Source organism: Grampus griseus (genome assembly GCF_964374135.1).
Source record: "Grampus griseus genome assembly, chromosome: 2".
In the NCBI taxonomy this organism is placed as follows: Eukaryota; Metazoa; Chordata; class Mammalia; order Artiodactyla; family Delphinidae; genus Grampus; species Grampus griseus.
Genome location: NC_139018.1, coordinates 145,053,231 through 145,064,195, shown reverse-complemented (window position 1 = coordinate 145,064,195; position 10,965 = coordinate 145,053,231). Strand labels below are relative to the sequence as shown.

Genomic DNA, 10,965 nt, shown 5'->3' with positions numbered 1-10,965 from the left:
CTCCGGAGAGGAAAGGGAGAAGCGGAGGCGAGCCCCGCAAGGCGAGCTCTCCGCCGCGCCCAGCACAGGCGGGGCTAGAGGGACAAAGGGGCGCCCTTCAGAGCGCTCGTCTCCGCGCCGGGGTTCAAGGCTGTCACGGTACAAAAGCTCCGACAGGAAAATACCCCGCGGGGTCCCCGCCGCAGAAAGGAGGGGGCGCGGCCCCGCCCCAGCCCGCCGCCCTCGGACGTCGTGCGTCAGCGTGCCCGGCTCCGGGCTCCAATTTCCGCCCCTCCTCCCGCCGGCCAAGGGGGCACGCCCATCGGCACGCGCACGCCCCGAGGCCGGGTGGGCGCCTCTCTCTGTACGGATTGGCCCTGCCGCGAACCTGAGGGCCAATGGCGTCCGCCCTTGTCCTCGGCCACGCCTCCTCCCCAGGCGTGGGCGCGTGACCGCTCCATCCCGCCGATGCGCGCTCCGGGATCCCCGCCCCCTCCGCGTGCGCAGCTCTCCGCTGCCGCCGCCGCCGCCTGTAACCTGCGCCGCCAGGATGTGGCTGGGGGCTGACGTCGGGTCCAGATGTGGCCCCGGCCCCGCCCACCCCCGGGGCCGGGCCGCCCACACCGAGCCGCGGCGCGCGCGGCGGCTGTCCCGCCTGCCACAATGCGCGGCGAGGCTGCGGCCGCGACTTGGCGCGGTCGTCCCTAACGTCGCCACTCGGCATCCTTAGGGCAGGCCTCCCCTGACGCCCCGCGGGGACCCAACTCGCCCGCGCCCCCCATGCGCTCACTCTTCGGTGCCCAGCCAGGCGGGCGCCTCGCAGACGCGGAGCCGCGCGGGTGACGGCAGAGGCGGCTGCGCGCCCAGCCCAGCCCGCGGAGAGGGCGCGCCGCGCCCCCGCCCCCCGCCAGCTCTCCGGAGGCCGTGGGTGCGGATGCGCCGCTGACGACTCGCAGCGACCAGCAGTGCCGCCCGCCCGCCGGCCGGAGCCCGCAGCATGGCAGCCGCCGCCTATGTGGACCACTTCGCCGCCGAGTGCCTCGTGTCCATGTCGAGCCGAGCGGTTGTGCACGGGCCGCGGGAGGGGCCGCAGCCCGGACCCGAGGGCGCGGCCGCTGTCGCCGCCACGCTGCCCCGCGTCGAAGAGCGCCGCGACGGCAAGGACAGCGCCTCGCTCTTCGTAGTGGCGCGGATCCTGGCGGACCTTAACCAACAAGCGCCAGCGCCCGCCCCCGCGGAGCGCAGAGAGGGCGCCGCGGCCCGGAAGGCGAGGACCCCCTGCCGCCTGCCGCCCGCGCCACCACCCGCCTCCGAGCCCACCTCCCCCGGCGCCGGTGGCGCGGCGGCCGCGCCCCTCAGCCCGGCGTGGAGCGAGCCCGAGCCCGAGCCCGAGGCGGGGCTGGAGCCGGAGCGAGAGCCGGGGCCCGCGGGGAGCGGCGAGCCCGGCCTCAGACAAAGGGGCCGGCGGGGTCGAAGTCGCGCCGACCTCGAGTCCCCGCAGAGAAAGCACAAGTGCCACTACGCGGGCTGCGAGAAAGTTTACGGGAAATCCTCGCACCTCAAGGCGCACCTGAGAACTCACACAGGTCAGTGGGGCGGCCCGGGGCCAGTGCGAGTTGCCCGGCCACGCCCCCGGAGCCGCCGGCGGGTAGCGAGGGGAGGTCGGGCCGGGAACGGTAGGGGCCTCGCCCCTGTGCGAGCCGCTTGGGGCTGCGGGCGACACCCCGCGCACCGCGCGAGGCGGGTCCCGGCGCTGGGAGCCGGCGCCCGCCCGGCGACCGCGCCCCCGCCGGGCACGCCCCCTCCCCGGGCGCGCTCGGGCGGGGCCGCGGGGGCGATCGTCGTCATCAGGGCCGGGGCCGGGGGCGGGGACCCCGCCCAGGCCGGGGGGCGCAAGGGCAGGTGCCGGCTAGCTGGGTGGGGGCCGCGGTTGCGGCCGGGGGAGGTGGGCGGCCCGGGAGCCGTGGGGGAGGGGTGTCCTCGCCCGGCCCCTCCCCCGCCGGCCGGGCGCGCGCTCGGGTGGGGAGGGGCCGGCCCGGGCGCGCGGCGGGCGGAGTTCACGCGGGGACAGGGCTGCCTCCAGCCACTCGGCACATTCTTCGCTCTTCTCTTCCTGTAATTTTTCCAGCGCTCTAAGGTTTAATTTGTCGAAACCAGAGCCAGCGGCGGCCGACGCGGGGGGCGGTCCCGGGTCCTCTCTCGCGGCTCTTTGTGGGAGCCCCGCCCCTCCGGCCGGCGGGGGCGCGCCGGACCCGAGGGGCTCCTGGGGCCCGCTGCGCTTTCTCTCGAAAGGAGCGCCCTGCCTCCTGCCCGTGGGTCTGCGCCGCCCTCCTCCCCGCCGTGCTCTCACCTGCCGGGGCCGGATGCGGGCAGGCAGCACCTGCACGGGGGCGGGCAGCCGGAGCCGGCAGCCTGGGATCCGCGGACCGCCGCCCGCCCCCGACCCCAGGGCAGCATTTCCCTTCGCGCGAGTCCGGGACTTTGTCATTGATTGCTCTGTGGTGGTTTTTTGTTTTTTAAACACAAAAGTGGAAACAACCTTTTAATGGGTAAACAACCTTTCTTTCCCAGTTTGGTTTAAAGAATCGTGTATTTCATCTGAGCTTACGCGAACTCTTCTGGACACTTAGGTCTTCCACCTTTGGGACAGTTTTTAAGCCTTTATACTATTAACTTCGTGATCAAAGGTTTCATCTTCTCATTTGTAAAATAACTCACAAACTGATTACATGACTGATTTAAAAACCGCAGTAGTCTTCAAGAACCTAGAGCTGAAAGGCTGTTTCTCCCGGTACATTTGGAACTGAGTCGGCCCAAGGTCTGCGGGTGTCAGGTACCGTGGATCTCACGACCTCTTCCCCCCCGAGGCTGTCCCCGCATTTCTGGTCCCATGCTGTGGCCGCTCAAACCACGTGGCAGGTGGTGGGGTCGCGGGTGAAGGCGGGCCGTTTCTAGGCTGTCTGAGTCAGAGTTCGGGCTGTGTGGACTCATGAGGGGGGTGGGGACGTTACTGCAAGAGTGGGTGTGGTCGTGGGGGAGGGGCGAAGCGAGGTTTGGAGCCTGGTGGACCCCGAGTACCCGGGCGGGGCCAGGGTTTGGGGTGCGGCTGGGGTTGAGTACCTCGTTGAGGCGAGGCCAGTACTGGGTAGGGAACTTGATTGGAAAACCTTTCTGCAGCCTCTTTTACTGTGGCCTTCCACCCGGCAGCACCCGGTAGCCAGCTTCGCGAATTGCGGAGGGACTGGCCCGGGGCGGGGCTCGCCCGGGCCTCCGCCGGGGGATGCCTTCCGGGTTGCCTCAGCCCCCCTGGTCCAGGGTCCATGTGCCCTGCGCAGCACAGGGCAGGATGGCTAGATGCTTGAGTCAGGGGCGCTGGGAACCCGCGCCTTCACAGTGGGGTGGAAGCCAGCCTCTCTGGGGTGCCTGTAAGCCCAAGGCAGCCAGAAGAGGATGGATCCGTACTTTGCCTGCAAAGTACTGTGTCTGTTCTTAGAGCAGGAAGCCGGCCCCAACCTCCAGGTGTGCAGAAACTCTGGAGCCCCACCTCCAGAGCAGTTGTAGACCTCCAAGTCAGGAGTGCACAGGGTTCCCTTGGGGCCTTCGGAAATGCAGATTTTCAGGTACCAGATGTTGACTGCAGTTTAAGGGGTCCCCCAGGTGAATCTGCTTATGAACCAAGAATCTACCTCTGGTCCAGGGCACCTCCAGGAAGCCTATTTCCAGGCTAAGCCCAGGTGTGCAGAGCATAAGTCACTGGTGTTCATAGAGGGGACAGAGGTAGCCCACAGAAGGGAGAGGAAAGGCAAGTTGGCTGCAGGGGGTGACCGAGAGGTGACCCTGGGAAGACCCGAGCAACAGCCCCTGGTTTGTGGGCTCCCAGAGTGTTCTGTGGTGGGAGGGGTGGTCTCTGCAGGCAGTGGCTCAGGTCATGCCAGGCCTTTCATTAGGGACCCCCCCTACTCCCATAGCAATTGTATGGTGGGGAGTGAATACCAAAATGACCTGTAGCCAAGGAGGCAGTTGGCACCTTGCTCTGCCTAGCTTTGTGACCAGGGACTGGTTCCCAGGTCTCCCTGCAGCTTGGTGATGTCTCCCTTGACCACCTGGAAGGTGTGCGGGAAACGAGGATGTGTGTACGTGAAATTACTTTGAGAGTTCCTAGGGTCATGGTTTTTTTTTTTTTTTTTTTTTGATGTGGACCATTTTTAAAGTCTTTATTGAATTTGCTACGGTATTGCTTCTGTTCTATGTTTTGTTTTTTTGGCTGCGGAGCATGTGGGATCTTAGCTCCCCAACCAGGAATTGAACCCTCACCCCCTGCATTGGAAGGTGAAGTCTTAATCTCTGGGCTGCTAGGGAAGTCCCCTAGGGGCATCTTTGACTCTGGGGGCACCTGGGCTTCCTGGCTCTGCTCTGATCTCCCACCCCCACCCCTAACCGACTGCACGCAAAGAGCTGCTGCTTGTCCTGGTTAGCTCTGTGGCTGTGTGGTCCCCCAATGGTCATCCTAGGAACTCATGACCCTCTGTCACATTTAGGTAACTGTTGATGTTATAGCAAGCTCATGATAAAACAAAACAGAGACACAAACGTCTTTGCAACTTGAGCCCCTTGTTATTTGCTTGTTCATAGCTTCCCAGCCCAGACCTGGGAGGTTTGCTAAGACTCGCTTTGGGGACTGCCTAGACCAGGAACAGATTTTCTTGGAGGCTGAAGGGCTCTGATTTGAAAATTCAAGGACTTAGAGAAGGGAAGCTCTGGACCCCTCTGAGGGCAGACTCCCCGCCCGCCCCCCGCAGCTGTCCAGGTCGCACATGTTGGAGGAGGTTCCTGCCTGTTGTCCAGGATGGGGCGGGGGGCAGGGGGTGCTTGGTGAGCACCAAGCAGAGTGGCTGCAGTCTTTCTAGGCAGACATATCACAAATACATTCCTACCTATTTGTTCCCACAAAGGATTGTTTTCACAATGCTTCTGTGCCCTGTTTTCCCTCCAGCGCTAGTGGCGAAAACCTCTCCTTGCACCCTGGGCTGGGCCCGTCTCAGCAGCTCTGGGGGCCTGGCCAGGAAGGTGGGCACTGTGCTGGACACAGCCCCTCCCTCCTGCAGCCCCAGAGAGATGTTCCTAGCCACCTGGCCCTGTGTGGGGTGGGGTGGGGTGGAAAGTAGAGTGAGACTTCACTGTCTCAGCCATTTCCTGTGATAATTTGGGGCAGGATTTCTTTGAAATTTACCCTGACCCACTGAACGAGGGATTCGATCCCCAGTGAGATTACTGGGGCAAGGATTTAGGTCCCCTCCCCCAACCCAAACTCTGGCTTTAGAACATGGTTTCCAAGCACACTGCCCGCCCGGACCCCTGGCAGGTGCTCCCCTGGGCAGCTGCGTTGGAAAGGCAGCCTGTTAGAGTGGAGGATGGCTGGCCAGGATCTCCTTCGCCCAGAGCAAACCAAGCTGGCAGAAGGCCAGCACTTTGTCTAGGACACGGCCAGGCCAGCAGCTCCCGCCCCTGCTCGCTCACAGTCGCAGGCTGCCAGTGGGCCTAGTTGTGAAACTCTTCAAACAGTGCAGAAGTGTGTAGACAGAATGTGCAACCCTCCCCTCCCCCAGCTAACCACTGTTGCCCTTTACTGGTGCATCCCTTTCCAGACCCTTCTAATGGACTTTTGTGTATACACGCAAGCACGTGCATCCATGGAGTAGGTGATTTAAAAACACACATGTAGGATCCACCAAACACATTCCACCGAGGCTTTTGTCCTGTGTATTTGCTCAGTGAGGCAGCTTCGTTCTTTTTCGTGGCTGCATAGTACTCCAGGGTGCGGCTGTGTGCCTGTATTGTCACTTACCCAGTCTCTTACCTGCTGGAAGCACAGCTGCACTGCTCTTCTTGTTTGTGTGCTGTTAGAAGCCATGCAGCAGTAGACTCTGGTGCGTGTCCTGGTGTCCATCTGGCGTTCGTGTGGGATTGAGACCTGGTGGTGGTAGTGACGGGGGCATAGGCAGCATTTAAATGTGTGGTAGAGCTACTCTGTTGACTTAAAGGACACATTATGTTTTGAAAGGAAACAGGCTGACAGATCTTGGTCTCCCCGGTGCTAAGTTTCCTGCTGTGTCTCTGGCTTTTTTTTTTTTTTTTTTAAACTTCTCCCAGTTCTCCTTTTGTACACGTGAAAGCATCATATTGAGAACATTTGAAACAAACTCAACAAAACCATTGTTACTCTTGCATCCCTCACGACCGGCTGTCCTGCCATCCTGACTCAGCTTACCCGGTGGCCCGCAGCCCCTGCCGCAGTCAGGTGTGCCCCCGGCGGCCTCCTGGCATGGCCTGCACTGGGCGGGTGTGGGGGGGCACCGATGTGATGCCATTTGCTCCCCGCTCCCCTGGCTGAAAGCGGATTTGAGGCCCTCCCTCCTGTGTGAGCATCTGATTAGGACCACGCTTCACTTAGCCAGAGGCCCTGTGTGTGTGGCTTCAAGCCTCTGGAACCAACAGGGTTGGGGGCTCTGCCCCTTCCCAGAAGGTGCTGCTGAGTCCACTCGTGGCGGCCCCCACGCTCTCAGGGCCTGCCTGCTCTGACAGGCTGAATCCTGAATCCCGGTGGTTGTTTGATTCCTAGACGTGGCATATCAAAAGGGCAAGGGTAAGATACGTTGCTGGTGCCTAAAAGCAAGGGAGGAAGCAAACCAAAGGGTTATTCACATGCACGCATGTGTGTTTAAATATATAACTTGAGAAACCCCACAAAACCCCACAGCACTGGAGCAGACCCAGGGCATCTGCAGAGGCTGCAAGGTCCTCCCTGCCGTGCCCGGGGCCTGCGCTCCGTGACACCTGACCTTCCCAACAGAGATCTGGAGCTCTCAGGGCACTGTTAAGGTGTGTCTGGTTTGTGCCCTAAGAAGGCAGTAAAAATAGTTTTTAAAATAAAAACTTGTAGAATGACGCACTCAGTGCTCACGCTGTGTCGTGCACATCCACGCGGCTTGCCAGGGGCTGGGCCTTCCCTTTGCAGTACTTTCCAGTACACTGTTTCATCTTCACAAGGACCCTATGGAACAGGCACTGCAATTATTACTAGTTTTTAGATAAGGACACTCAGGCTCAGATGGGTTAAGAAATATGCTGGAGGTTGCACAGCAGATGAGGGTGGAGCCTCCCCGGCTTCGGGGTGTGGGTGTGCCCGCGTGCCTGTCTCCACCGGGTTCCAGGGAACGGCGGATGAGCAGGGCCTCAGGGTGTTAGAAGCCCAAGTGCCCTTCGCACACCGTTTCCCCCACAAATTCTCATTACTTCTGAAACGTTAAGGGGTTGTAGGATGAACATTCAAATACTCTTCTTCTCGAGTCATTAGTTAATATTCTGTCACCCTTTTTAAAAATCCTTTCTTCCCTCTTTCCCACCTTCCCTCTCTAAATATTATGTTTTCTCCCTCCCCTGCCTCTCATCTCTCTAAATATTACACGGTATCTAACATACAGTCCATATTGAGCTTCTCTAGTGACCCTCCCAGGTGGCCCATACAGGAGCCGGGATGCGGTTAATCACACATTGCATTTGGTTGTCCTAATTCTTTAGTATCCCTCAATCTGACACTAAGAGACACTAGTGTGCCCCCCCATCTTTTGGTCTTTGGTGCATTGGCATTTCAGGGATCCAAGCCAGTTGACGTATGGAACGATCCCACAATCTGCATTGGTCTCATTGTTTCCTCATGATTAGATCCACTTTAAACAATCTTTGGTCAAAACTACAACGCAGGTGATGCTGGGCCCTCTGTGCACCACAGTGCTGGATCGCGGGTGAAGGGGTGTCTGCCAGGCTTCTCTGCTGTACAGGGCTGTTCTTTTTTGACAGTAAGTGACACTCTGAGACCGTGGCTTTCCAGAGGGCCAGGGTAGGGTGCTGCTGGTCCTTCGCGGAGCCAGGTACCGTGCTGGGGTGCCGTCTGCTCACCTTTATTCAGCCCCTTCTGCCCAGTCCACCTGCCAGGCTTCTGTTCATCCTCCAATGTCCTTGACTGGACAGGTGCTGGGTTTTTCAGGTTTGTTGTTGGAAGTCTTTTTAAAGTAAAAGTGCAGCTCAGGAGAGTCTTAGGAGCTCCTTCCCCCAAACAAACCGGATCCCCTGATTTTACGTTGGATCAGATGTTTCCAGATGGTATTTGGAGCAGCTCAGGAGGTGTTCGTGGGCATGTTCTTCTCAGTCAGCCCACCCACACCTCGGCTCTGTGCCTGCTGGTGACCTGTCTCCCAGGCCTGGGCGGGCAGGGCCTGCAGCCGGTGACACACTTAATTTCCTGGTGGGTCTCAACATGCTTTCCAGAAAAAACCCAAATACGGATCTAAGTCCACACACCTGAGCCTGTTTTCCTTTCCTTTCACAGCCCCAAATGGGATTATTTTCTTGAGAAGTCAGTGTCCCGTCAAGATGGGAACAACCTTCTGAGTGTTCGCCTAGCCTGGCGGGTCAGAAGCAGCTGCTGCGGTGTGGCTGGGATGGGGCAGTGGGGACAGAGGCCCCCAGAGCCGAGCACTGGGCTCAGAAGGCCTTGGCCACTGCCCTGGGCCAATACAATGGAGGCTGGAACTCTAACTTTCTACCCTGCAGGCAGTGATTTGACACGAGGCACTTAACGTAGGACAGAAGGACTCCTCACCCAACCCGAGTTCTGCCACACACGCACGCACGCACGCGCGCGGTACCCTGTGTGTTGTGGCTGACCTGAGCATCCGAGGCTGGAGCGTGTTTCTGTGGAACCTGTGACTCCCAGTTCCACGCTCAGTTTTACACGTCGGGGCCCACCCTCCCCCCCCCAGCGTAGAGGCCCTGCAGTGAGGGGGCTGCGTCCCCTCGCTCCTCTGGTGGCTGGGCTCTGCCGTGTCCTCCACCTGCTCCCGGTCCCCTGCTGAGCCGGGTGGACTGGGGCATCCTCCCCGTTTGCCATGGGCCTCGTGTGTGTGGTCCGGGCGGCCTGGCCCAGAGCGGCATCTGCACTGACATTGTTCTGAACGCACAGCACGGGGCACGCTCCAGGTTTTAACTGTGATGTGTGTGCGGGGGGTAGAGGTGGGGATCTGTTTATTGTTCTCCTTTTTTGAAGTTCATCACGCAAAAAACACTTGCTAACCAGGAACTTGGCCGCACTCTGTGGCCATTGGCCAGTCTGTCCCAAGGTGACCTGTTTGGAAAAGTGCTGAGACTTGATGCCTCAGTTTAAATGTCCCTGCGCTGCTGCCACAGGGGCGTGGCCTGCCTGCACAGATGGGCGACCCGTGGTCCCGGAGCACAGGGCCCAGGCCTGGCTCCTGGAGCCAGAGCCCAGGGCGCGTGGTGGGAGAGCTTTGCTAGTTGGCAGTCACTCACCAGAGAGCGCGTGGCTCTGCCTGTGTCAGGCTCCTGCCTCGAAGGGGCTTCTGGCGCCGGCCTTTGTCCTGCAGACGTGGCCAGTGGGAAGGAAGCTCAGGTGTGAAAGAGGGTGAAGCGGTCTCAGGAGCTCAGGGGGCTTCCTGCCCCCACGCGGGGAGGGGCCCCAGCAGGGTGCTGGCTGGGCAGCCAGGCAGGGACCTGGGGCCCGGATGGGGCTCCTCATGCCCTTGGGTTAAGTTGACCCAAGGTCATTCTCCTCCAGTGGGAGCAGTACAGGAATTTCCTTCTCCTGTAAATTCCTTCTCTGAGCTTTTCACTTGTTTTTAACTCACTTTTGTTGTATAAATGCTCACTAAAAAAAAAAAAAAAAAAAAAAAAAGGATAGAGAACTTGTTTGGGGGCCAGAGGAAGAAGCTAAAGTTAATGGCAGATCAAAACTAGAGGTTTTTGCAAGAAAGTGTTGGGAAAGAGAGGAACCAGAAAAGGCGCACACGAGCCTCAGCCCACTAGGAGGGGCGGAGCGGGGCCCCAGGGGCCCAGGCGTGTCTTTGGTGGGGAGTGGTATTTTGCCTGGGCCTTTGGCTGGCTGAGTTGCTCAAAACCAATTCTGAGATCAGGGAGAGGGTCTGGGAGGTGGGGGGTTGGCACCGTGGGTGCTCCCTTATCCGCAACAAACCTCACAAGTTTTCACTGGAGGAGGGACAGTGAGTGGGAATGAGTCACGTAGTTGCCACTGATACTATCACTGCGTGATGGGCAGTCCCACGTGCTTCCCTAACTTCTAACCATTGTCCTCCATCCCCAACCGGCCACTCTGGTTTGCCCACTGGCTGTGGGTGGTCCTTTCCCACTGGGCATGCTGAGTGAGCATGGCAGGGCGGTGGGGCTCAGGCGGTGTAGACGCCATCCACAGGTCCCCTCCACCCATCACTGAGGTCTTACCCGAGTCCCACTCTGGAAGGATTTCCCCATGTTTGTTCATCAGTTGCCATTTTTGTCACTGAGCACAGGCGTTGTGGCGTTAGGAGGCCCCCAGGGACTCCAGCTCCTGCAGCCCTGGGTGCCAAGGGTGGTTCCCCAGGTTTCCTTGTCTTTTCCAGAGTGCCCTCTCTGGGCGGCTTGCATGGCAAATCCTGTTTTCAAAAGTTGCCTTGGGAATTCCCTGGCAGTCCAGTGGTTAGGGCTCTGCACTTCCATTGCAGGGGGCATGGGTTCGATCCCTGGTTGGGGAAGTAAGATCCCACATGCTGTGCGGCACAGCCAGAAAATTTTCAAAAATAAAGTTGCCTTGTTGCTTGGCCTAAGGCACTGGGGGTATTCCCCCGGGAGAGTCTGAGGGCCTTTGCAGGATGCCATCTTTTATGATGATGAAATGTCTTTTAGTATTTTCTCCGAGCCCTCTTCGAGGTGGGGCCCCGAGCATTCACAGCATAGGCCTCGTGCTGTCGTACTGGCGATCAGGGTGGTTGCCCTAAGTTACTGGCAGGCCTCTGGGGTTTGCAGGAAATTCAGCCTTGGCTTCTTACAGGTGCTGATTTGAAGCTGTCCTTCCCTGATACTGGGCTGGGTGTTCCGTGCTAGCATCCTGCTTTGGACAGGTTGCGTCAGTCTTAAGTT

At 59.7% G+C, this 10,965-nt stretch overlaps 1 protein-coding gene across 1 annotated transcript in view; it reads left to right on the top strand.

The window, feature by feature from the left end:
• Positions 1-976: 976 nt before the first annotated feature.
• KLF13 (KLF transcription factor 13) overlaps positions 977-10,965 on the top strand; it is a gene marked incomplete at its 5' end in the record, with an annotated part of 45,084 nt that continues 35,095 nt past the window's right edge. Inside the window, one exon of the mRNA XM_082649726.1 lies at positions 977-1,565. Within this exon, the coding sequence (XP_082505852.1) occupies positions 977-1,565 (589 nt within the window). The remainder of the gene's footprint in view (positions 1,566-10,965) is intronic.